This window comes from Astyanax mexicanus, chromosome 1, assembly GCF_023375975.1.
Source record: "Astyanax mexicanus isolate ESR-SI-001 chromosome 1, AstMex3_surface, whole genome shotgun sequence".
NCBI classification, from domain to species: domain Eukaryota; kingdom Metazoa; phylum Chordata; class Actinopteri; order Characiformes; family Acestrorhamphidae; genus Astyanax; species Astyanax mexicanus.
Window position 1 is genome coordinate 126,964,922 of NC_064408.1, and position 27,243 is coordinate 126,992,164.

Below are 27,243 nucleotides of genomic sequence, written 5' to 3' on the forward strand. Positions count from 1 at the left end.
ACAATATGCTCTGTGATGTCTCTTCTGATGGTCTCTCATTTGTTGTATTGTTTCATTTTAGTGTTTTTTCATTAAAATGTTCTGTATTGTATTTTAATACTAAACTCATCCAGACTATTAAGAAAGAATTATTTGGAATGTGTTTTTAAGCAGCTCCTCTTGTTTAGATGATCAGTTTTGAACATCTCTGCTGGATTTTCTCAGTCAGTTTTATGAGGTAGAGTCACCTGGAATTCAGGCTTTCAGTTAACAGCTGTGCTGAACTCATCAAGAGTTAATTACTTGAATTTCTTGTCTCTTAATAAAGTGTTTGAGAGCATCAGTTAAAGTAAAGTAGTGAAGAGGTAGAGTTACAGGTATACAGTGAATAGTGAATATTTCAGTGATGTTCGAATCCAGGTTATGAGAAGCAACAACTGCTTAACTAAGTAAATTAAGGCCAGCCAGTCTGAAAAGAAGAATTTCAAGAACTTTAAAAGTATCCTCAATTGCAGTAACTGCAAAGACCATCAACAAGGTTGTAATAATGATAGAACTGGCACTGATCAGGACCACCCCCCAGAAAGGAAGTGCAAGAGTTCAGAGTTACCAGAGTTATAAGAGCATCTAAATGCTTCTTCACAGAGTACTCTGGTTTGTTTAACACTGTTTTTAAGTTACTACATGATTCATTATGTGTTCCTTCATAGTCTTATAGATCACGTCACTATTAATTTACTATGTAAAGAAAATTAATTAATTAATTAGTTCTGTATTTCCAGCATATGAAGGAATAAAAATCAGCTTTAAAAATATGTATGTTTTTGGCATAATATTTTGACATAATTAAGCAGATTTTCAACTAACATGAAAATAACAAAAAACAAATAAATAAATTCAATAAATTGGAGGAAAAGAAAAATCAATATGGCACCAAATAAAGTTAGAATTATCTTGAGATATTTTTCCATATTTTTAACACATTACCGTCAGAAATCAGGAAGGATTTCAGTATATTTTACTTGATATCATTATTAAAACTGTATTAAATTCAGATTCTGATTGTCAAAAATGTGCCCAAAAATTAGTAATTTTATTCACAATTACACACTCAAAGCAAAGTTATTCTCAATTACAAAAAATTGATCTTTTTAAATTAATTACACAATTAATTCACAAATATAAAATAATGTATTAATATTTTTAAAAAAGTGTAAAGGAAGACAGAGGCTGGTCTGTTTTATGGAAAACATTTTATTGGTTCTCTTTGCCGTGAACATCAATAAACTCAATACATAAGTGTTATTCTGCAGTGTGTAAGAGTGTGTGTGTGTGTGTGTGTGTGTGTGTGTGTGTACATATACACCTGTTAATCCCAGTCCTGTACTGTACTGAGAGCCGTTCGTACTGAACGTACAAAAACAGCAGGAAATGAGAAAAACTGAACGTTTTAGGAGAAAGGGGGCGGAGCTAATGCTAATCCGGACAGCGATTGGTCTACTTGTAGAACTCGTGCTCCTGCTCGTCCTTCTTGATGACGGTTTTGTAGGCCTTCTCGAAGTCCTTGGCCAGAACGATGTAGCGGTTCTCGCGCACAGCGAGCATCCCGGCCTGAAACCCCGAGAACACCGTTAGAACCTTAGGAGCTTATAAGTGTAGTTTTATAGGGGGAGGGGCTTACTGAAATAAGTTTTCTAGCTTGTATACCATGTATTTACAAAGGGGAGGAGCTTATGAGTGGTTTACAGGGGGAGGGGCTTACTAAAATGTGTTTTCTAACTTGTATACCATGTATTTACAAGGGGGAGGAGCTTAAGGGTAGTTATATAAGGGGAGGGGCTTAATGAAATGTGTTTTCTAACTTCTATACCATGTATTTACAAAGGGGAGGAGCTTAAGGGTAGTTATATAAGGGGAGGAGCTTACTGACGTGTTTTCTAGCTTGTATACCATGTATTTATAAGGGAGGAGCCTAAGGGTGGTTTTACAGGGGGAGGGGCTTACTAAAATGTGTTTTCTAACTTGTATACCATGTATTTACAAGGGGGAGGAGCTTAAGGGTAGTTATATAAAGGGAGGGGCTTAATGAAATGTGTTTTCTAACTTCTATACCATGTATTTACAAGGGGGAGGAGCTTGAGGGTAGTTTTATAGGGGGAGGGGCTTACTGAAATGTGTTTTCTAGCTTGTATACCATGTATGTACAAGGGGGTGGAGTTTTTGTAGGGGGAGGAGCTTAAATGCCATAATGCTAGCCATTTAGTTCCATATGTATTTACTAGCTAGCTAGCGCATTTTGAAGTGGGAGAAGCTTTAAAAGTGTAATTTGTAGGAGGCAGGGCTTTAGTAATAAAAGTAAATGTGGGAGGAGCTTAAGGGGGGTTTTATAGGGGGAGGGGCTTGCTATTTAATATTTTCGATATTACTATCTTTCCTAGCAGTAACAAAAGCCATTTAGTTCTATTGTATTTACAGCTAGCTATCTTCTTACAAGGGGGAGGAGCCTAAGCTTAGCAAAAAGTAAAAATTAACAAAATATGACTGATATAAAAATCAACAAAAGCTTTTTTGGGGGATATTCTATGTTGGGAAACAGTTGATCTTCAATATAGCATCATATTACAGAGGAAATGTGTAAAAAGTGCTGTAACCCTGTAAACAGAGCAGTGGATAACTCACCTCCTGACAAATAGAGTTAATATCCGCTCCAGAGATCTTATCCGGCCTGGCAACATCTGAACACGCGGGGTTAAGAACAAAACACAGACCACATAATAAAGCAAATAAATATGAAGACTAACGTCTGTGTTTTAATAATATTAGGCTCGTTGCAACCTTGTGGTGTTCCTGAACACATTCATATATATCTCTTGAGATTGTGGCTGGGGTTAAAGTGAAACTTAACGTGAAGCACGTTCAAATTGCTAAAAGGCTCAAACAGATGTCAGATATGGGTCACCTTAAAGAGAACGTGTAAACAGCCGGAAGTAAATATCAGATTTTTGATCAGAAAAATCTAAATTTGGGACCCAAACGCAGGTTGACAGTGTTTAAGAACTCCAGCAGAAGTGCTGCATCTACCATTAACACACCTCCACCTTACCATGTGTGGAATGATTTGTACCTAAACTAAAAAAACGAGCCATAAACCCTAGTAAATAAGCCAGTAAATAAAGAGTATATAGAGTGGATTGGTAAGGATACAGTCCTCCAGGTCCACCTCCTCGGACAGGTTCATCTTGCTGGTGATGGTGGAGAAGATGAGGCGTTTCTGTCGGCGGTCCGGCAGCGGGAACTCGATCTTTCGGTCCAGTCGTCCGGGGCGCAGCAGAGCCGGGTCCAGAGTATCTGCTCTGTTAGTGGCCATGATGACCTGCAGAGGACGGAGGGTTTAATACAGTGAGGATCCAGTAATACAGTGAGTTAATGGGAAGATGGATGGAGATAAATAAATACAGAACAATCCTGGACGAAGAAGAAAAGCTGTTGGAGGCTTTAAAAGACTCGAGACCTTCCGGCAAGACGATGACCCTAAACATAATACAGCCAGAGCTACAGTGGAGCTATAATGATTTAGATCAGAGAAGAATATTCATTCGTTAGAATGATGCAGTCTTAAATCTCATTGATCTTCTGTGGAGAGACGTGAAAACTGCTGTTCACAGACCAACGCTCTCCATCCAACCGGACTGATCTTCAGCTGTTTTATAAAGAAAAACGAGCAAAAATCTCAGTCTCTAGATGATTAAAGCAGCTCTATAAAGCGGTACTGATATAGGGGGGCTGAATAAGTTAAAAAATCATTTTTGTTCCTCATCACTATAAATGTGGTACTTTGTGTTTCTCAATCACTTGATATCTCAATATAATGCATTAAATCTTGTAGTTGTAAGGTGACAAAATGTGTTGTAGAGAATTGTCTCACAATAAGTATCCTGATATATAATGTTTAACACTATAATGTGTAGTTTATTAGCTGATCAGATGGATCCAGTGAAAAACATACAATTTTAGGGCAGAGACCAGGTTTAAAAAACTAATTTAAACTAAGTATAGCACTAAATTCTGACTATCCACAACATCCAGCTTCTAGCTAACTGCTTAGCTAAATTAATTTGCATTAATTATAGCTTATAGTAAGTCCTGCATTCCTAAATGAATAAAAACTAATACAAAATTAAATAGTTATTGGCTGATCAAGTACAACAGGGCAAGTTAAACATATATTTATTGTTTCCCTACTAGCCAACCGCACTCCGCAAAACCAGCAAGCTGATTGGCTGTTTCTCCTGAAAGGCAGAACTTTATCCTTGAACTGGCTGCGTGATTGGCGTTAAGAGATGTCCTGTTCACACACGGCCTGTGGCCTGTCTCCTCATTAATAATACAGCTGAGCTGAGCGCAACGAATCGGGGCTACTGGAAAGTTATTCGGGGCTAAAGCCCCGTAAGCCCAGGCCAGGCGATGCTCCTGGTATTGCCGTATGTTATTGTGAGATGCCCTTTTTTTTCAACGCTAATGCGAACAATACGATATGAAACATCTCTACAACCCGAACATCCACAAACACGCTTTATGTTATTCTTTATTCCCAGTCTGAGAGAAACTAGAGCCCTGTGTTGTGGGTTAATTAATAACTCAGGGTTTTTAATAGGCTGCTGCTGCTTTACACTGACCCAAATTACAACATCCCTATTATCTCTTTACTCCACCTGGGGAGAGAGGGAGTAAAAGAGAGAGGGAGGGAGAAAGAGAGAGAGAGAGAGAAAGAGAGAGAGGAGGATGTGTGTCTGGTAAATCTGGGAAGGGTAGAGAGGACACACTGAAGGTTACTGAGGCTGTTCTCATTAAACCTGCTAAAATCAGAGCACCTGCTGCATTCTGGGACGTCTAGACTCATTCACACTACAGTGATGTAGGTCACAATATCACCTGTTCACCCTGCACATATCACCTGACCAGGATATATATATATATATATATATATATATATATATATATATATATATATATATATATATATATAATCATGAATATCTATAAAGTTGTTTAGTTCCGCTAAAATCAACATTGTTCTTGTTGTTTGTGTAATACTATAGGTCTCTGAGTTGTTTATGATGCTGCACATAAAACTGTTTCTTAACCTCCATTGTCTGCAGCAGCTAGTAAAAGAAAACCCTCAGAAATCGTAACCAGTGCCTTCATGGCCCCGCCCACCTCGGCTCAGGACCGCCCACAGGAGAAGTTGAACCCGGGCTACAGCATTAGGAGCTATGGTTAAGGCGGAGCTAACAGTTCTGTTTACAGGTCTATTTACAGAGCTAGTTAATGTTAGCTATCTTGTGTAAGTAACTGTAGGTTTAAATCGGATCTCCGGTTGATTCTGCATTTTGACGAGACCTTAAATAAACACTAGGCAAGCATGGTTTGACAAGGGAGCTCAACTCAACAGAACACCGGTCAAAGCGAGCGCTATTCACATCGGATTTTATGATATAGAGCAACTCTGAAGCTTCAACGTTGTGAAACTGCCTAAGAACTGAATAACAAAGTCTGAGGTAAGGCGGGCAATGTCTACTTGCACTCGCACTGCAGCATTAATAACGTTTACCAGCTCGACTCTGACGTTGAGGATTAACTTTATCTAGCACTCAGTGCTGTATCTTTATAACTAAGGATAAAGTATCTCTGAAAACATTTTGTCCTGAGTTTTAGAGCTGTAAAATTGACTGTGGAGGAAGGCAGCTAGGCGTTCACTGCTGCAGTGCTTTTAGCCAATAAGAGACTATTTATATTTGCATGTATAAATATTCATGAGTAAGAGCCAAAATCCTGTCTTTCTTCAGAGACCTCTAATCCAGTGATCTAAGGCAGGGCTAAATAGAAACAGGGCTAAATTTTTCACGAAAAGCAGCTCACATGGCTTTATTCATACTAGAGACACAACTAGACATATTAAAATGAATGAATAAACATGAAATGAGACCTTTAATAAAGTAGGCTAAAGCTCTGTAGGAGAGCTACAGCCTGCCGCACCACCTTCACAGACAGTCTGCTCAGTTTAACCCAGTTGCGCCAGGTTCACACTAGATGATTTGGGACCAGTTTTTTTAATCGCAGACATTTTTTTGTGGATCGCCATCAAGAATTCAGAGGCAAATTGGGATCTTCCGGCATGTAGTGTGAACTACTTAAAGATGCTTGCAGAGCCAAATATTTGGCATACTAGATATCTGACCCAGTCGGTGACGGGGAGTCAGGAGCAGTGGCTACATACTGCCAATGGGTTCATTTACAGCAAGGGTCGGCAATAGGTTTTGCCGCAGGCCAGATATTTTCCAAAATCTGTTTTTGAAAAATTAAGCAGGTAAACGCGGAATTGAAACCGTGTCGTCAAGATTGTGGTCCAATACACTACCGCTTCCCTGGCTAATGAATTGGGACACAGCTGGGGAAAAAAATGCCCTTATAAGGAGATTGGGAGCCCAAGAATGGGTAGAAAAACGAGAACAGGCGAAAACTAAAGTCATGCCGAGCTCGACAGGGAGAGAGACAGGGGAGGAATGTAAACAAAAGCTCACCAGAGAAGCTTTTTTTTTTTTTTCTGATAATGATTCATTATAGTCCAAACTACCACATGCCAGATGTTGGCTCTTTTTGTTCAAAGGTGGGACTTTAGGTGGGAGTTTACTACAACTGCTGTGAGAGTTTTTCACATTCATGCAAGATCAGCTTTCTATCTTTTTAAATTAAGAGACACTAACACACTGGAAATTAAACATATAAAAAAAAAAAAAATCAATTTTTGTGTTCTGAAGTGGGTCAGGGTCTCGAAAAGCTGAGTAATCCCATATCTTCTCTAAACTCACCTTCACGTTCACATTCTGGTCAAAACCGTCCATCTGGTTCAGCAGCTCCAGGAGGATCCTCTGCACCTCTCGATCAGCTGCAGAAAATTATAGCAATCATGTTAGCTATCATGATTTTTATGTATGAATTCTATCAGTCAGGTATTAAGGAGCAGTAAAGTCACTCTGCTGAAGTACAGAGTTACACAGGAGTTTCAGTGAAGTTCTACATTACCGAGACTAACAGCATCGCTAGCTCTTTCATTGCTCAGAAATGAGCACTTTATTCACCCAAATATTTTTTGTAGTAGAGAAATCTGTGTAGATTAACATCCAGCACTCGTTTAACTTAAAAAGAAGGTCTTTTTATTACAGTTTTGTTTACTTAACTTAACTTAACTTAGTTAGCTACACACTCCAAGCGCCCTTATTCCTTATAGCATATGTCACAAACTCAATGTGGCTCGTGAGAGCTTGAAAGGTCTTGAAAGTGTCTAAAAATAAATAGGTCAGAAGATTTCCTTTTTTTTTTTTAACAAAAACTACATTTCCCACAATGCATGCTGATTGTGCTTACCGCCACTATGCACTATGCACTATGAAATAAATAGCTATTAAAATAAAATAAAAATAGCTATTATTCTTCAATACCGATATACAGGTGTTGGAGAATGAAACTGAAACACCTGGTTTTAGAGCACAATAATTGATTGTGGTGACGGACAGTTCTGGTGGAAACAGGAGAGTTGAGGTGCACATTGAATTCTGCGTGATTTGATCAGCCGTGGTTTTATGTTTTTTCGATACAATCCGGGTTAGCACCTGAACATCCCTTTCAGACAGCTTCCTCTTACAGCGTCCACAGTTAATCCTGTTGGATGTGGTTGGTCCTTCTTGGTGGTCTGCTGACGTTACCCTGGATACCGTGGCTCTTGATGCATCACAAAGACTTGCTGTCTTGGTCACAGATGCTCCAGCAAGACGTGCACCAACAATTTGTCCTCTTTTGAACTCTGGTATGTCTCCCATAATGTTGTGTGCATTGCAATATTTAGAGCAGAACTGTGCTCTTACTCTGCTAATTGAACCTTCACACTCTGCTCTTACTGGTGCAATGTGCAATTAATGAAGATTGGACACCAGGCTGCTCCAATTTAGCCATGAAACCTAAAATCCCACTCTAAAATGATGACAGGTGTTTCAGTTTCATTGTCCTACACCTGTAATTCTGACACCATCGTGGATCCATAGTAATAAATAAAGAGTTTACCTCCAGTCTGAGCATCGAAACGCTTGGTAGCGATGGCGTCTATCTCGTCTATGAAGATGATGGCGGGGGCGTTCTCTTTGGCCAGCCTGAAGACGTCTCTCACCATACGAGGACCCTCACCCAGATACTTCTGAACAAACTCCGAGCCCACCACACGGATAAACGCCGCTAAAAACATGCAAACAAACATCAGCGTTAAAGAGACACTAAACCATAAACCAGATTTTTTTTCCATTAATAGCTGAAATGTGTTAATTTAAAGTCATGACACTTACCAGTTCTGCTTAATATTTTTATAATTAATCAATTTTATTTTCAATCGGTAAAAACATTGTTGCTGAGCATTTATAACATCAAAAGGGATTAAAAACATTTAATAATAATTTAGAAATAAGAAATAAAATTGTAAAAAAATAAAAAAAAGAAAACAGAAAATTAAAAAATACCATAAAAAACAAGTCTGACACATGTAAAAAAAAATGTATAAAATATAAAATAAGTAAAAAGATAAAGATAAAAGTAAAGTAAAATGTTGAAAATGTTAGTGGGGGTCTATGGATCTGGGTGGGGTGGGGGGCAGGATCTGGGTGGGTTACCTGTAGTGTGATGAGCCACAGCTTTAGCCAGCATGGTTTTCCCACAGCCGGGGGGGCCGTACATCAGCACACCTCGGGGCGGGTCGATACCGATCTAAAATAAAATTAAATAAATGAACATAAAAGTGTATTTATAGTTTAACTAAATATATTTTTATAGTGTCCAACACAAAATGTGTGCCTGCATCTGCCTCTGCCCATCTCTTCCTCTTTCTGTGCCCGTCTTCGCCTGTCTGTCTGTCTCCTACCTCTGTCTTTGCCTGCCTCTCTGTGCCTCTGAGTTTCTGTCTGTCTGTGCCCATCTCTGCGCCTGTCTGTCTGTTCCTGCCTGCCTGTCTCTAGCTCTATCTGCACCTGTCTCTGCCTTTTTCTGTGTCTGCCCAACTATGTGCCCGTCTGTATGTGTGACCATCTGTGTGTTCATGCCTGCCCGACTCTGTGCCTGTCTGACTCTGTGCCTGTCTGTGCCCGCTTCTATCTGTACTCATCTGTCTCTGCCTAACTGCACCCGTCTCTACGTCTATCTGCGCCTGTCTGTCTCTACCTGCCTCTCCCTGTGCTTGTCTCTCTGTGCCCATCTCTGTGCCTGTCTGTTTATTCCTGCCTCCCTATCTCTGTGCCTGTCTCTGCCTGTCTGTGCGTCTGTCTATACTCGTCTCTGTGCCCGTCTGTCTGTTCCTGCCTGCCCGTCTCTGTGCCTGCCTCTGTCTGTGCTTGTCTCTGTGCCTGTCTGTCTGTTCCTGCCTGCCCGTCTCTATGCCTGTCTGCCTCTTTGATCGTAACAATACGTAGTTGTTTTATAAACACGGACACTAAACACAATATGCTAAGAGATGTATATTGCACTATATTACTAGTAATGTAGAGTTTTTAAAATGATGATGACAGTATTGTGTACAATATGATATGGCACACCTCTCCTGTCTCTATAAGGTTAAGTTTTACCCGTATTCACCTGTTTATAGAGCTCGAAGTGTGTGAGGGGAAGCTCCACCGCCTCCCGAACCTCCTGCTTCTGAATATCCATCCCACCAATATCAGCATACATCACATCCGGCTTCTGATCTGTAATACAATCAAATATTAGTATTAGAATAGAATCAGTATTAACACTGTGTGTGTGTGTGTGTGTGTGTAGGATGTGTAGGATGTGTAGTGTGTGTGTGTAGTGTGTGTGTAGGATGTGTAGTGTGTGTGTGTGTGTGTAGTGTGTGTGTAGGATGTGTAGTGTGTGTAGTGTGTGTGTGTAGTGTGTGTGTGTAGTGTGTGTGTGTGTGTAGTGTGTGTAGTGTGTGTGTGTAGTGTGTGTGTGTGTGTGTAGTGTGTGTGTGTAGTGTGTGTGTGTGTGTAGTGTGTGTGTGTGTGTAGTGTGTGTAGTGTGTGTGTGTAGTGTGTGTGTGTGTGTGTAGTGTGTGTGTGTGTGTGTGTGTGTAGTGTGTGTGTGTAGAGAGTGTGTGTGTGTAGTGTGTGTAGTGTAGTGTGGTGTGTGTGTGTAGTGTGTGTGTGTAGAGAGTGTGTGTGTGTAGTGTGTGTAGTGTAGTGTGTGTGTGTGGTGTGTGTGTGTAGTGTGTGTAGTGTGGGTGTGTGTAGTGTGTGTGTGTAGTGTGTGTAGTGTGTGTGTGTAGTGTGTGTAGTGTGGGTGTGTGTAGTGTGTGTGTGTAGTGTGTGTAGTGTGTGTGTGTAGTGTGTGTGTAGTGTGTGTGTGTGTAGAGAGTGTGTGTGTGTAGTGTGTGTGTAGTGTGTGTGTGTGTAGAGAGTGTGTGTGTAGTGTGTGTAGTGTAGTGTGTGTGTGTAGTGTGTGTGTGTAGTGTGTGTGTGTAGTGTGTGTGTGTAGTGTGTGTGTGTGTAGTGTGGGTGTGTAGTGTGTGTGTGTAGTGTGTGTGTGTAGTGTGTGTGTGTGTAGTGTGTGTGTGTGTGTAGAGAGTGTGTGTGTGTAGTGTGTGTGTGTAGTGTGTGTGTAGTGTGTGTGTAGTGTGTGTGTAGTGTGTGTGTGTAGTGTGTGTAGTGTGTGTGTGTGTAGTGTGTGTGTGTGTAGTGTAGTGTGTGTGTGTGTAGTGTGTGTGGTGTGTGTGTGTAGTGTGTGTGTGTAGTGTAGTGTGTGTGTGTGTGGTGTGTGTGTGTAGTGTGTGTGGTGTGTGTGTGTAGTGTGTGTAGTGTGGGTGTGTGTAGTGTGGGTGTGTGTAGTGTGTGTGTGTAGTGTGTGTGTGTAGTGTGTGTGTGTAGAGAGTGTGTGTGTGTAGTGTGTGTAGTGTAGTGTGTGTGTGTGGTGTGTGTGTGTAGTGTGTAGTGTGTGTGTGTAGTGTGTGTGTAGTGTAGTGTGTGTAGTGTGTGTGTGTGTGTAGTGTGTGTAGTGTAGTGTGTGTGTAGTGTGTGTGTGTAGTGTGTAGTGTGTGTGTAGTGTGTGTAGTGTAGTGTGTGTGTGTAGTGTGTGTGTGTAGTGTGTGTGTGTAGTGTGTAGTGTGTGTGTAGTGTAGTGTGTGTAGTGTGTGTGTGTGTGGTGTGTGTAGTGTGTGTAGTGTAGTGTGTGTGTGTAGTGTGTGTGTGTAGTGTGTGTAGTGTGTGTGTGTGTAGTGTAGTGTGTGTGTGTAGTGTGTAGTGTGTGTGTAGTGTGTGTAGTGTAGTGTGTGTGTGTAGTGTGTAGTGTGTGTGTAGTGTGTGTAGTGTAGTGTGTGTGTGTAGTGTGTGTGTGTGTGTAGTGTGTAGTGTGTGTGTAGTGTGTGTAGTGTGTAGTGTGTGTGTAGTGTGTGTAGTGTGTAGTGTAGTGTGTGTGTGTAGTGTGTGTGTGTGTAGTGTAGTGTGTGTGTGTAGTGTGTGTAGTGTGTGTAGTGTGGGTGTGTGTAGTGTGTAGCGTGTGTAGCGTGTGTAGTGTGTGTGTGTAGTGTGTGTGTGTAGTGTGTGTGTGTGTGTGTGTGTAGTGTAGTGTGTGTGTGTAGTGTGTGTGTACCTGAGCTGAGCATCATGATGCTGCTGTCTGCCTCCGGGGGCAGTACGTCCACCAGAGCGTTGCTGTGTTTGTGTGTGTAGTGTGTGTGTAGTGTAGTGTGTAGTGTGTGTGTGTGTAGTGTAGTGTGTGTGTAGTGTGTGTGTAGTGTAGTGTGTGTAGTGTGTGTGTGTGTGTGTAGTGTGTGTGTGTGTGTGTGTGTAGTGTAGTGTGTGTGTGTAGTGTGTGTGTACCTGAGCTGAGCATCATGATGCTGCTGTCTGCCTCCGGGGGCAGTACGTCCACCAGAGCGTTGCTGTGTTTGTGTGTGTAGTGTGTGTGTAGTGTAGTGTGTAGTGTGTGTGTGTGTAGTGTAGTGTGTGTGTAGTGTGTGTGTAGTGTAGTGTGTGTAGTGTGTGTGTGTGTGTGTAGTGTGTGTGTGTGTGTGTGTGTAGTGTGTGTGTAGTGTGTGTAGTGTGTAGTGTGTGTGTAGTGTGTGTAGTGTGTAGTGTGTGTAGTGTAGTGTGTGTGTGTAGTGTGTGTGTGTGTAGTGTAGTGTGTGTGTGTAGTGTGTGTAGTGTGTGTAGTGTGGGTGTGTGTAGTGTGTAGCGTGTGTAGTGTGTGTGTGTAGTGTGTGTGTGTAGTGTGTGTGTGTGTGTGTGTGTAGTGTAGTGTGTGTGTGTAGTGTGTGTGTACCTGAGCTGAGCATCATGATGCTGCTGTCTGCCTCCGGGGGCAGTACGTCCACCAGAGCGTTGCTGTGTTTGTGTGTGTAGTGTGTGTGTAGTGTAGTGTGTAGTGTGTGTGTGTGTAGTGTAGTGTGTGTGTAGTGTGTGTGTAGTGTAGTGTGTGTAGTGTGTGTGTGTGTGTGTAGTGTGTGTGTGTGTGTGTGTGTAGTGTAGTGTGTAGTGTGTAGTGTGTGTGTACCTGAGCTGAGCATCATGATGCTGCTGTCTGCCTCCGGGGGCAGTACGTCCACCAGAGCGTTGCTGTGTTTGTGCAGAGCGACCGAGGCGTTGGGCTTCAGCAGCTCTCGGTCTATAGTGCTCAGGATTCGCACGTAGTAGTTCGAGCCTGAAACACACAGATCACATCCAGAGCTTTTAATTTAGGATAAATAAAAACATTAATATAGTTTCCAGTCAGGCAAGACCCAATTCTATCTGTCTGAATGGAGGGAACCTAAAATACTGGGAACTAAACATCAAACTACCATTTCAGAAATCACTGATAAAATCTGATAAAAAAGCATCAGTGGGAGTCTCCTCATTAATAACTATCTCTGATAGTATCCAGTATCCATTTTGTAGTTTTGCACCACAATCCCAATCAGTGTAGTCCACATATTTTTAAACATTTCTAAAATGTATATATATATATATATATATATTGCTTAATTATAAGAATATACTACAGAAAAAAAACAATTAATATTTATAATACATAAGCATTGAGTATGAACAAAATATAAATGTCTATTTTATAAACAGTAGCTTACCAAGACTTATTATTTTATACAAAATAATTTAACAGAATAGAAAATCTAGCAAAAATAAAGCAATGTAAAAACAAAAGCAATACTAAAACTGCAAACAAACAAAAGCAAAACAAACAGAACAAACGTGCGTACAGTAACATTGCAGTGATACGCAATGGAGTTTTTTTTGTTTGTTCTTGCGTCAAAAATGTTGCCGATATTAAAACATATGACACGAGGTAATGCATCAAGATAAAACCAGTACATGCATGATGTTTGTTCAGGATGCAACGATTAGTCAGCGCAATCGACAACACAGACTATAAAACATTGTCGACACGTAACAGGGATACTCTGTCCACTCCGTTAAAACTAAGTTATATGTTACAGTTACTAAAGACTTTAATAATAAAAAACGTCTTATTCTTAGACAATTATTTCAGGGAGGAATCTCGTTAGGGAAAAAGTACGAAAAATACATAAAAATATCCTAGAATCTCTCTCCTGAAAATAACATCCAGCCTGTGTAAATGTTTCCTGTAATATACTGTGTATTTTATAGTTTAATGTAGACGGAGGGAATGACAAAAAATATTCACGACTAATCCAACAAATAATCAACAGATTATTCGACTACTAAAATATACTCATTAGCTGCAGCCCTGATGTTGGTCCCTGAATCTGTACCTGTGGTGGATCCGACGATGGCGGTGTTCTGATCCACAGCCTCCAGGAACTGTCCGATCACCAGAGGGATGCTCTGTATCCTCTTCACCTCCTCCTGAGCGTGGAGGAACTCCTTCTTCAGGTTCTTCTGCTCATCTTTAATATACTCCTCCTGCACCTCCAGAAACTCCAGCTCCTGCTGCAGCTTCTACAACACACACCAACACACCAACACACACGTCAGTGTTTTCTTTTGCGAACGAATGGAGTTAAATTCTCTCAGTAACTTCTAGTTCTAAAGACAGCACTGATTATAAAAGATACGCTTGAAAAAAGCCATTGACCCTTTGAACCCTAGACTGTTTTGGTGCATTTTTAATTCGTTCTTATAACACAGTAATTATATCAGACACATGCCCTGATCTCTTTTACTCCAGAAGACAAAAATATAATCATTTAAAATGTAAAAGGAACCGGAATCGTTATATTTTTTACTGGAACTGATCATTTTTTGGTCAAAATTTTACCAAAAAATGTTTTTTTATATATATTTTTGAATGTATAGACTTTAAATATATTCATACCTAAGATATATTTTCAAAAATGGTTAGACTAGAGTGTTTATGAGTTGAAAGCATAAGAATATTGATGATTTGAGTTCACATGGATTATTAATTATTACTTATTGATAAAATACATGTAGAAACTGCATCAGGCGGATTTATTATTTTTCTTGATAATCAATAATCACACCTCTAGGATACATGTAGATACTAAAAACCACCTGACACTCAGAGCAGCCTATGCCTTTCAGTATTTTAATCAGGACACACAAAGAAAACTACAGTATATACAAAAATTTAAACTTTTTAGTCTAAATAAAAAAAAATGTTTAGTGCAAAATAACTACTTTGTAAAAATGTGCAAGTAAAATAAAAACTATATTAAGTAGTGCGCACACCATACCTAGCTTTAGTTTGAGTAAAGCAGGTAGTTTCACTCTTTTGAGTCTTTATTTACTGATATTATTTGGTTTGAAACATCATATAAATATGTTTGAAGCACTAAAGGTAAATAATATTGGTTGGGGAAGGAGATTTTTTCCACTTTTTTAGGTGTTTTTCTCTCAATGGGTTTCTTGTAGATTTAGCTTTACCGCACTGGGATGTGATCACTATTTTTAGAAAGGGTAAGCTCCGCCCTTTCTAACCATATATGGATTATGTTTATGTGTGAAGGGATTCCTGAGTAATTAAGCTGAGAACAAAAGGTGAGATTTTGGACGGAAAATCTGTCCGTAGGGTTCTAAGGGTTAATAAAAGGTTCCACAGTGAGGAGATAAATATGATCAATATCTCACCTTATATCTGCTGTACAGATCCTCCAGATCTTCAGGTTCAGGGGCCAAGAAAGACAAGCCGGTCTGAGGCCGAGAGGCCAGCACCGCCGGCACCTCCTCCTGTAGACAGAGCAACATTATATATTATATACACACCAGTGGCGTACAGTTAATATAATATATTATATATTCTCTGTCTTGACTTAGTTATATGAATTTAATACACTTCAACTGCCCACAAACGTATCTACAATTAACAAAAGTATACAATAGAGCACAACAATCAATGCTTTATATTAAGTACAGCTTTTTAACAAATTTCACTCATTTGTATGCCTACAGTAATGTTACACCAGAGCAGCCAAAACATTAAGTACATACAAAAACTCACCAGTCAGGCAGCCTATTACTGTGAATGAGTTTTATATTAAAGAACAGCCTTTAAAAAGGCTAATCAATGTGATTCAACAACATCTGTCTGATTTACAGTCACAATTTCATGATAATTAGCTAGCTAACTATTGAACTAATCCAGCATGCACCCCGGTTTACGACTAAGCAACGCATAGCCAGTCAGGTATTAAGGAGCCGTAAAGTCACTCCGTTGAAGTACAGAGTTTTTATACAGGGGTTTCAGTAAAGTTTCTCCAGCACCGAGACTGGAGCAGTATTAGCATTACCTGCTAACCATGCTAAGCACTAGCTCTTTCACCATTCAGAGGTAAGTATTATCTGACTGTAGTCTGCTGCTAACCACAGCTAGCACTGCTGGAGCAGCTTTAGCATTTACTGCTTAGCACTAGCCATTTAGAGTTAAGTATTATTGGACTGTAGTCTGTGTATTTACCGTGTTAAAACAAGCTACGCAGGACGAACCGCTAGCTAATATCATCCTGGCTTACTGTAACATTTAGAGTCTCCTCATTTTAACACTGACGGGCGGCATTAGCCACTAACCACTAGCGGTTAGCTGCGAATGCTAATGCAATGCCTTAGTGGAAATCTGGAAATCTAAGCTTACTGTAACTAAATGGAAGCGCTTTACTCACCCAAATAAACAAGGAGAGAAATCTGTGTAGAATAACGTCCAGCGTTCGTTTGACTTAATTTTTTTTTTCTAAGAATTACATTTTTGTTTACTTAACTTAGCTTCTTTCTAATTCATCAGAAATACCTGCTGAATTAGACGGAAAACATGGCGATACCCCTGTTCCTTACTAGTACCGCATAAAGTGCCTTAAAATCTCGTGAGCCTTATGTATGAAAATAGACCATAAAATAGACATTCATTCATTGAGCACCTTATAGGGCAAAAATGGTATACATAATATACACACTGTATATATTAATATATACACACATTATTGACAAACATCAACTTTTACAGCCTGTCACATCTTGGACCATAACAAAAGCGTACATTTTTAGTTTTTACATGTCTGAGGATACTGCCCCTTTCCTAAACATACACACCTAAGATTATACTCCACCAAAATAAATCTGTTCAACTTCACCTGAAAAGCTCTGCTTATTACGTTATGTTATTTTAAACAGTAAATCAATAAAAAAAAGAATGAAACTTAACCAGAATGACCCAGCGTTCACTCCAGTTTAGTTTAAAATTAAATTGCAATTAAAACAGTGATTAAAAATGCTAAACTCAACATCAGCTTTAATTGATTCAGCGATTATATAGACGACTATTAGTGAAGAATGTCAGTAGCGTGTGCTGGAGAGTAGTTTTATGTGTGTAATGAGTGAGTAGAAGAACAGAATGAAGCTAAATAAGCATTACTACAATAATTTTATTCTGTAGTTCAGAGATGTGCTGATCATAAAGAAACAGTCCTGGTGCGGTCCTGATGAGTGCCAGTTTCACCATTATACTGTTTTTGATGGTTTTTGCGGTGACTGCACTTGAGGATAATTTCAAAGTTCTTGAAATTCATTTTCTTTTTAGACTGACTGGACTTCATTTTCTCTTAGTCATTTTTTACTTTACTTAGTAGAGTATTATAACATTACTCAAATATTCACTATTCACTGTATACCTGTAACTCTACCTCTTCACTACTTTACTTTAACTGATGCTCTCAAACATTAACATTAAGATACAAGAAATTCAAGTAATTAACTCTTGAAGAGTTTAGCACAGCTGTTAACTGAAAGCCTGAATTCCATGAGATGTTCAAAGCTGTAATTTAAGCTACATTGACTTTTATACACAGAATGTTGTTTACTGTTATTTAGACCTGGTGTAAATAGCATGTAAATAGCTTTAGATTCTGTACTGAGAGAAACTAAATAAAACATAAGCTCCTCTGAAAGGTCTGGAAATTTAATTTAATAGTTTTTAGCCTTTTAAACCAGTAATTTTATAGCAGATATAGCTTTAAATAAATAAATATAGGATATACAGGCTTTATAACTCCAGCTACACTACACTAACCTACAGCTACAGCTAGCCGCTAATGCTAACACACACACATATACATACACAGATTAGTTTAGCTAGTTAGCTAACCAAGCTAACTAAAGCTCTCAAACACTGTTAGCTTAAATAAAATAGTTTAATACAATTAAAGAGCTAAATAATTAAAACACAGCCCTGTTTTAATCTCTACACTCTCACAAATCCTCAGTAAACAGGCTAACTAGCATAGCATAGCCTAGCCTAGCCTAGCTTAGCTTAGCTTAGCTTAGCTTAGCTTAGCTCAGCTTAGCAGCATGACGGAGCAGCGGAATGAATCGGCAGCTTTTCTCTCCTCAGTAAAACTGGTTAAATTAACTGCGAACCCCCTGTTTAATCCGGTAATAAAGGTCGTGCCCGGTGTATCAAGGCTTTAACCAGGTTAATCCTGCTGCTCAGGCCAAGATTAAAGCAGTAAAACAGCGTAAAAATGAGAGTTTTACCGGCGCTTTCTCCACCAGCACTCCGCCGTCCTCCATCTTCATCCTGCACTGCTCAGAGACTCGACCCCGCTGACGTCACCAGCAGATACACACACTTATACAGCTCTGGAATTTTTTTTTTATTATTATTATAGATCACTTCAAAATCATCGGTTTCTCTGATTTTGCTGTTTTATAGGTTTACGTTTGAGTAAAATAAACATTGTTATTTTATTCTATAAACTACAGACAACATTTCTCCCAAATTACAAATAAAAATATTCTCATTCAGAGCATTTATTTACAGAAAATGAGAAATGTCTGAAATAACAAACAAAAGATGCAGAGCTTTCAGACCTCAAATAATGCAAAGAAAACAAGTTCATATTCATAAAGTTTTAAGAGTTCTGAAATCCATCAATATTTGTTGGAATAACTCTGTTTTTTAATCACAGTTTTTCTCATGCATCTTGGCATCATGTTCTCCTCCACCAGTCTTACACACTGCTTTTGGATAACTGTATGCCTTGTTTGAGTATGGTGGTTTAGCTGGTATAGGGTATGTTATTGTTTCAGTATGGTGGTTTAACTGGTATAATATAGGGTGTATTATGGTTTAAGTATGGTGGTTAAGATGGTATAGTATAGGTTATGTTATTGTTAGAGTATGGTGGTTTAGCTGGTATAGTATAGGGTATGTTATTGTTTGAGTATGGAGGTTTAGCTGGTATAGTATAGGGTACGTTATTGTTTGAGTATGGTGGTTTAGATGGTATAGTGTAGGATATGTTATTGTTTGTGTATGGTGGTTTAGCTGGTATAGTATAGGGTATGTTATTGTTAGAGTATGGTGGTTTAGCTGGTAAAGTATAGGGTATGTTATTGTTTGAGTATGGAGGTTTAGCTGGTATAGTATAGGGTATGTTATTGTTTGAGTATGGAGGTTTAGCTGGTATAGTATAGGGTATGTTATTGTTTGAGTATGGTGGTTTAGATGGTATAGTGTAGGATATGTTATTGTTTGTGTATGGTGGTTTAGCTGGTATAGTATAGGGTATGTTATTGTTAGAGTATGGTGGTTTAGCTGGTAAAGTATAGGGTATGTTATTGTTTGAGTATGGAGGTTTAGCTGGTATAGTATAGGGTATGTTATTGTTTGAGTATGGTGGTTTAGATGGTATAGTGTAGGATATGTTATTGTTTGTGTATGGTGGTTTAGCTGGTATAGTATAGGGTATGTTATTGTTTGAGTATGGTGGTTTAAATGGTATAGTATAGGTTATGTTATTGTTTGAGTATGGTGGTTTAGATGGTATAGTGTAGGATATGTTATTGTTTGTGTATGGTGGTTTAGCTGGTATAGTATAGGGTATGTTATTGTTTGAGTATGGTGGTTTACATGGTACTGTTTAGGGTATGTTATGGTTTGAGTATGGAGGTTTAGCTGGTATAGTATAGGGTATGTTATTGTTTGAGTATGGAGGTTTAGCTGGTATAGTATAGGGTATGTTATTGTTTGAGTATGGTGGTTTAGATGGTATAGTGTAGGATATGTTATTGTTTGAGTATGGTGGTTTAGATGGTATAGTGTAGGATATGTTATTGTTTGTGTATGGTGGTTTAGCTGGTATAGTATAGGGTATGTTATTGTTAGAGTATGGTGGTTTAGCTGGTAAAGTATAGGGTATGTTATTGTTTGAGTATGGAGGTTTAGCTGGTATAGTATAGGGTATGTTATTGTTTGAGTATGGTGGTTTAGATGGTATAGTGTAGGATATGTTATTGTTTGTGTATGGTGGTTTAGCTGGTATAGTATAGGGTATGTTATTGTTAGAGTATGGTGGTTTAGCTGGTAAAGTATAGGGTATGTTATTGTTTGAGTATGGAGGTTTAGCTGGTATAGTATAGGGTATGTTATTGTTTGAGTATGGTGGTTTAGATGGTATAGTGTAGGATATGTTATTGTTTGAGTATGGTGGTTTAGATGGTATAGTGTAGGATATGTTATTGTTTGTGTATGGTGGTTTAGCTGGTATAGTATAGGGTATGTTATTGTTAGAGTATGGTGGTTTAGCTGGTAAAGTATAGGGTATGTTATTGTTTGAGTATGGAGGTTTAGCTGGTATAGTATAGGGTATGTTATTGTTTGAGTATGGTGGTTTAGATGGTATAGTGTAGGATATGTTATTGTTTGTGTATGGTGGTTTAGCTGGTATAGTATAGGGTATGTTATTGTTAGAGTATGGAGGTTTAGCTGGTAAAGTATAGGGTATGTTATTGTTTGAGTATGGAGGTTTAGCTTGTATAGTATAGGGTATGTTATTGTTTGAGTATGGTGGTTTAGATGGTATAGTGTAGGATATGTTATTGTTTGTGTATGGTGGTTTAGCTGGTATAGTATAGGGTATGTTATTGTTTGAGTATGGTGGTTTAAATGGTATAGTATAGGTTATGTTATTGTTTGAGTATGGTGGTTTAGATGGTATAGTGTAGGATATGTTATTGTTTGTGTATGGTGGTTTAGCTGGTATAGTATAGGGTATGTTATTGTTTGAGTATGGTGGTTTAAATGGTACTGTTTAGGGTATGTTATGGTTTGAGTATGGTGGTTTAGCTGGTATAGTATAGGGTATGTTATTGTTTGATGATGGTGGTTTAGCTGGTACAGTATGTAATTGTTTAAGGATGGTGTTTTAGATGGTATAGTATAGGGTATGTTATTCTTTGAGTATGATGGTTTAGCTGGTACAGTATAGGGTATGTTATTGTTTGAGTATGGTGGTTTAGCTGGTATAGTATAGGGTATGTTATTGTTTGAGGATGGTGGTTTAGATGGTATAGTATAGGGTATGGTATTGTTTAAGTATAGAGGTTTAGCTGGTATAGTATAGGGTATGTTATTGTTTGAGTATGGTGGTTTAGCTGGTACAAAATAGGGTATGTTATTGTTTGTACCAGCTAAACCACCATACTCAAACAATAACATACCCTATACTGTACCAGCTAAACCACCATACTCAAACAATAACATACCCTATACTGTACCAGCTAAACCACCATACTCGAACAATAATACACTGGTCAGTCAGTTTGACCTCCCCCCCCTGTAACAGGATGTTCTGCTGTGTGTGATTTAGATGTACAATTAGCATCCCTTCCCACTACTGCAATGCATCAGTTCACCCTCCCCCTCCCTCCATCCCTCCCTCCATCCCTCCCTCCATCCCTCCATCTCTCTCTCTCTCTCTCTCTCTCTCTCTCTCTCTCTCTCTCTCTCTCTCTCTCTCTCTCTCTCTCTCTCTCTCTCTGTCAGAGCAGCTGTACCCTCCCCCTCCCTCCCTCCTTCTCCCGCGTGCACGCCATCATTTCACCGAGGCGTCACATCTCGCAGGCTCGTGCTCGCTCGCGCTGGATGGAGCAGGAGATGCTGCATGCTTTCCGTTTTTGCCTTTTTCTGCATAATAACTGAAGACACCAGAGCTCGCGCACGGCAACGACGAAGGAGCGCGAGCACGAGGGAGGAGGACTTGCGTGGTTTTGCATCCCAAAGGAGGAGGACGACGATAGAGGTAGAGAAGGAGGAGGAAGAGGAGGAAGAAGAAGAGGAGGAGGAGGAGGAAGAGTGCACGATGCTTTTCTGCTGACCCGCAGGCACGCGCACACGGTGACGGACGCGAGGTGCTTCAGCAGCCTCTGTTGCTTGTTTTGAATTTCATGCACTGGACCACACTGGGATGTAGCTTTGGTGCAGGGTGGTAGCCTATGCTGTAATATAGTTATATGGATGTATATAGAGGTATATTCGAATGCACGTGAGTGACTACTGCATGCATAATTTCATGCAACTGCTTTTTGCATATGAATGATTGGACCACTGCCTGAAGCTGCTGCTCTCTGATTGGACCTCTGCCTGAAGCTGATGCTCTGAGAGGAGCAGCATATTTTGAGATTTTCTCTGAATCACCCAGACATATGACTGCCGCACAGAGTGTCTGGTTGGCGCATTGCACATTGCACAGAATGCCACCAAAACAGGAGCATATGGCATGAGGAACGAGCGCATCCGGAGACTGCAGTGCCAGTGGTGGAAGGAGCTTGTGTAGACGGGGTGCAATCCCAGGATACTGAAAGATCAAAAAAAAAAAAAAAAAAAAAGGATAACAGATAACAGTCTTTGTTCAGGTGTGAAATGATTGCCACCCATCGCACGCATGCCAGGTCACCGCTTTGAAGACATCTAACCACCTACCAATTGGAAAAAAAGAATTGGAAAGAGAAGCATATGTAGTTCCCAGCTGGCACAATGTGCAAGTAACCCAGCAATAAGGCAAGGGGAAAGGGGAGGGAGGTGAACAGCAAGCAATAAGCGTTGGGGAATGTAGGTACCCAACCAAAGACAGCTCAAATCTTTTATGAAACCCATGCTTCCATTCTCCATTTTCAGAAACGATCACTGTGCAACTTCACTGCGACGTCTTTTTTCTCAGGTCAGTCGATTTCCTTTTCAACCACCCACACCCCCTCGTAGTTTAGATCGCTCGTCTTCCATCGCTATGCACTGACTCATCGTAAGTGTAGGTTTCTTTTTCTTTACCATCATGAACCTCCAATTCAAGTCTTCCACAAGGAGCTGGGATCAGGGGATCATCTTGTAGCCGCAAAGAAGGTGTGCAAAGGTTTGTCAGGGCAGCTGTTTGCCAACACAGGCAAATGTGGCATATCTGTGCACGTGTGGCCAGATTATAGAGCTGGGCAAAGGCAAAGACTCTGCTAACGACTGCTGGTACAAAAAAGAACCCAATTCGGTTGGATTACCTAATACTCTGAGGACACGTGGCCTTGGAGAGAAAAGGGAAGCCAAGACGACGAACCTTCAGACCTTCAGATTGAGTCCTGCGAGCTCCACTTTTTTGCGTCCATCGGGACTGACCCCACCCATCTCGCTCTCAGCTGTAGAAGGGGGAAGTGTCTAGTAAACAACAGGGGAAGCCTCTACAGGAATCTTCATCAGCCTCCTGGGAAGGGCTCCGGGGAAAGCCTGTAAAAGGTTCATCTATATCTGTGCATTCATAGAAGTCTTCAGAGAGTTACAGAAAAACAAATTCTTAAAAAAGCATCTAGAAAAGACTTTTCTGGTCTTCCGGGAAAGTCTCAAGAAACGACTTTATCAGTGTCCCTTGATAAAAAAAAATCCCGGGAGGATTTCTTCAGTGTTCTGGGAAAGCCTCTAGAAAGGTTTTAAGAGTGCCTAAGAAAATCAACTAGAGAATTTGTCCTGGAAAAGATTTGGGGATTTTGAGTCTTCATCAGTGTCCTGGAAAAGCCTGTATCCTCTAGAAAGTCTAGTCTGTATCGGTTAACTGGGATCGCTTCTAGAAAAGTCTGTATCACTGTTTCCAGAAAAGCCACTGGAAAAGGTTTTCATCAGTGTCCCAGGAAAAGTCTCAAGAAACGTCTTCATTGGAGTTCTGAAAAAAGACTCTGGAAGTATTCTGGAAAACATCTCCAGAAATATTAATCAGTGTCCATGACAAGCTTCTAGTAGAGTATTCTTCACCATTGTCCTGGATAATCTTCTAGAAAGTTTTAATCAGTGTCCTGGGAAAGCCTCTATAAAGGTTTTCATTGATGTCCCGGGAAAACTTCTAGAAAAGTCTTTATCAGTGTCTTGGGAAAACCTCTAAAGAAATAATAATTAATAAGAGTCTTCATCAGTGTGCAAGATAAGCTTCTGGAAAAGTTTCAATCAGTGTCCCGGGATATACTCTAGAGAAGTATTCACCAGTGTCCTGAAAGAACTTCTCGAAAGGTCGTCATCAGTGTCCCGGCAAGACCTTTAGACAAGGCTCAATTACTCGATTGAGAAGGCCTCTAGTGAAGCCCTCGTCAGTGTCTTCTGCTGCCTCTGGCCTTTTCTTGTTCCCACAGTTTTAGGGACACCGAGACACAAAGCCTTCAGTGATTGGCGGCGGCGTGGGGAGTGTGTGAGTGAGTTTGAGTGTGTTTGGGTGTGTTTGGGACAGACAGAAGTGCCAGTCCTCGGGTGAAGATGTCTGCAGTACAGTTGCTGTGGGCTTCGCTGGTGCTGGGAGCGATGAGCGGTGAGTGCAATTCTACGTTTTTGCTAGGTTTGTGGTAGATAGACACGTGTGACTGTGTACCTTTCCTTTCTTACCTATCTATCTATCTATCTGTCTGTCTAACTGTCTGTCCAACTGTCTGTCTGTCTAACTGTCTGTTTATCCATCTGTCTTTGTTACTCAGGTCAAGCCACCATCCACGGGGGCTTCTTTCCTGTTCCACTGTGAACATATGTGCGGTGTTGAGCGTTTGTTTGGCTGACTGTGTTTTTGGCAGCGTTGAGAAGTCTTTTTATTTAGCAATTTATTTACATAACGATTAGTATTTATTCTAAAACAACAATTCTGTTCATATTGGACTTAACAACTGGTTTTAATAGTTTGTGCACTTAGGAAAAGCTAAGAGTTTGCATTTTTACATATTTCCACACATACGGTCAGTTTAGACCTAAATACCTAAAGTTCCCTTTTCAATAGGAAATCTCCTTTCAAAATCTTGTGTAGTCCAAAACTAGGCCTAATCCTTGTTTTTAAGTGTTATAACAGCAAGGTCTAAAACAACACAATCCTCTTTAGAAAGTATTTTTTTTTGGCTTTTTTTTTGCTATTTTTGTTGTTTTTTCTCTGCATATTTCCATATTTTTAAGACATAAAAAGTAATATCTATTTGATATTGACATATACACTTTTATGGCTAGTTCAGTTGAAATGGCCATCTAAAAACTGTTACTATTTTACGATAGATTTTGGGTAACATGCATTCTTGTCATGTTATTTTGATTTTACAAATAACATACAAATTACATTTCATGATTTTTACTAATTACATTTCTAACTACATGTGGTTCTAATATGACATTTTGCATCTAATATGATTTTGGCACATGCATTTACTTTTAAGTACCATATATTTATTATTAATTCAGTGTATTTATGATGTTATAATGTGTGCATTGCGTTTAATGTGTGTAAAGTCAAAAACAGCACAGTCCTTTTTATTTATATAACTATTAGTATTTAGCATGAAACAAATAACAAGCAAGATTTAACTGGTTTTAACAGTTTTGTGGACAGTTATTTCTAAAAGTTAGGAATTTGTGTTTTTCCATAATTCCACACATACGGTCAGTTTAGACCTTTAGACCTATCCTAAAGTTCCCTTTTAATAGGAAATCTATATTCAAAATGTTGCATGGTCCAAGACTAGGCTTAATCCCTGTCTAAAAACTAAAAAACTGCAATATATATTTAAGATTTGTTTGTTTAAATATACAATGATTAACCAAAAGAGGAAATGTAGCTGTCACTTTTAAGAGATTCTTCCAGGCAGTTAGTTCATTAGGTCCTTAAAGTGCATTTAGGTGGTTTCTGTGGTGTTGCTAGGTGGTTGCTAGGGGTGTTGCTATGCAGTTTCTATCATATACATTTTACTGTATTTGATATGGTGTCTCTGGTGGTTACTAGGTTGTTGCAGTAATCTAATAAAGACTTTTACTTAACAAATATGGGTCGGTTTCCCGGGCAGGGATTAAGCTCTCCATTTAAAAAGCTGTTTAATCAGAAACTAGGCTTAATGCTTGTTTGGGAAACTGTTTTAAAGTGTTACAACAGCAACATCAAAAACAACATTTCCTTTTTACAAACAGGATAGTAATTTTTCGGCTCCCTGCTATCAGAAATTTGCTATTTTTGCATTTTCTCCATGCATATTTTCATGAAATAAAAAGGAATGTCTACATTTGAATAGACATACACATTTTTCATGGCTAGTTCAGTTGAAATAAGCATCTGAAAGGTGTTGCAATGTTACAATAGATTTCGGCTAACATGCATTCTTGTCATGTTAAATTGAGTTTTACAGAGAACATTTTTAAAGGAACAATACTGTACAAAAACTGTGTTTTTTTTAGATCCAATATTGGCACATGCATTTATTATTAAGTACTATATAATAATTAATAAGTCAGTGTATTTATGATGTTATAATGTGTGTATTGTAACAAGATATGTTTAAAAACATAAATGGGCTACTTTTGCTACAGCAAAAGTCGACCAAATGTTTGTTTTTTAAAATGTGGGCTACTTTTGGCTCATGTTCAGGTTGCCAGTGCTGACAGTGGGCCAGCAGTAAGAGCTTTTAATATGTGGGCTACCTTTGGCTCACATTCAGGTTTTTGCAGAAAGTGGGCCAGCAGTGTCATATCTGTGCCAGAAGTGGACCAGATATGCTTTGGAACATGCAGGCTACTTTAGACTCATGCAGTTTTTTATTAGGCAGCACTGCCCTATGTGTGCCATATGTAGGTGGACCAGATATGTTTAGCTACATGTGGGCTAATGTGTGTTTTAATATGTGGCCACTTTTGGCCCACATGTAAGTTTTTTAGTGGTGAAAGTGGGCCAGCAGTGCCATATCTGTTCCAGAAGTGGACCAGATATGCTTTAGAACGTGCAGGATACTTTTATCTCATGCTGTTTTTGAGTAGTAGTGTTTTGGAACATGTTGGCCAAATAGGTGTTTTAATATGTGGGCCACTTTTGGCCCACTTGCCGGTTTCCATTGCAGAAAGTGGGCCAGCAGGGCCATATCTTTTCCAGAAGTGGACCAGATATGCTTTAGAACTTGCAGGCTACTTTTGACACATGAAGTTTCTCAGTAGGCAGCATTAAGTGGACCAGATATGTTTAGGTACATTTGGGCCAAATATGCGTTTTTAAAATACGGGCTACTTTTGGCCCACTTGCAGGTTTCCATTGCAGAAAGTGGGCCAGCAGGGCCATATCTTTGCCAGAAGTGGACCAGATATGCTTTAGAACTTGCAGGCTACTTTTGACACATGAAGTTTCTCAGTAGGCAGCACAAAGTGGACCAGATATGTTTAGGTACATGTGGGCCAAATATGCGTTTTAAAATATGGGCTACTTTTGGCCCACTTGCAGGTTTCCATTGCAGAAAGTGGGCCAGCAGTGGCAAACGTTGCTCACCTCTACATGCTATCTGGGCTACCTGTTTAAAGATTAGCTTCCAGCAGTTACTGCATGTTAGCTACATTAGCCTACATTAGCAGGGCTAATCATGTCTTGGCTACTGGACTGAATCTGGGCTAAAAAGGGAAACTGTGTTGGTTTAATTTGAGAGGAATCGTCACTGCGCACCATCTTCTCCGGCGTGGTGT

At 39.5% G+C, this 27,243-nt stretch overlaps 2 protein-coding genes across 3 annotated transcripts in view; one reads left to right on the forward strand and one right to left on the reverse strand.

Moving 5' to 3' along the window:
* Positions 1–1,215: 1,215 nt before the first annotated feature.
* psmc4 (proteasome 26S subunit, ATPase 4) lies at positions 1,216–18,130 on the reverse strand. The gene is made up of 11 exons (XM_022663676.2): positions 18,009–18,130; positions 15,117–15,215; positions 13,778–13,964; positions 12,541–12,687; positions 9,649–9,758; positions 8,694–8,787; positions 8,098–8,265; positions 6,849–6,925; positions 3,184–3,352; positions 2,659–2,714; positions 1,216–1,590 (listed from the first exon to the last, which is right to left on the reverse strand). Exons 1-11 carry the CDS (start codon positions 18,048–18,050, stop codon positions 1,477–1,479), a joined length of 1,263 nt encoding a protein of 420 aa, XP_022519397.1. The 5' UTR covers positions 18,051–18,130; the 3' UTR covers positions 1,216–1,476.
* A 3,450-nt stretch (positions 18,131–21,580) lies between these two features.
* scn1ba (sodium channel, voltage-gated, type I, beta a) overlaps positions 21,581–27,243 on the forward strand; it is a 37,463-nt gene continuing 31,800 nt past the window's right edge. For both annotated transcript variants that reach the window (XM_049469613.1, XM_049469623.1), the window contains exon 1: positions 21,581–24,088. In XM_049469613.1, the coding sequence (XP_049325570.1) occupies positions 24,037–24,088 (52 nt within the window). In that variant the 5' untranslated portion in view covers positions 21,581–24,036. The remainder of the gene's footprint in view (positions 24,089–27,243) is intronic.

Excerpts from the sequence above, each read along its gene's own strand:
- psmc4 (XM_022663676.2), bottom strand. The coding sequence starts at position 18,050 with ATGAAGATGGAGGACGGCGGAGTGCTGGTGGAGAAAGCGCCG. Across the intron at positions 12,688-13,777 it reads CATCGTCGGATCCACCACAG|GCTCGAACTACTACGTGCGA; the intron begins GTACAGATTCAG and ends TGTGTGTTTCAG. Across the intron at positions 6,926-8,097 it reads TTTCGATGCTCAGACTGGAG|CTGATCGAGAGGTGCAGAGG; the intron begins GTAAACTCTTTA and ends AATTTTCTGCAG.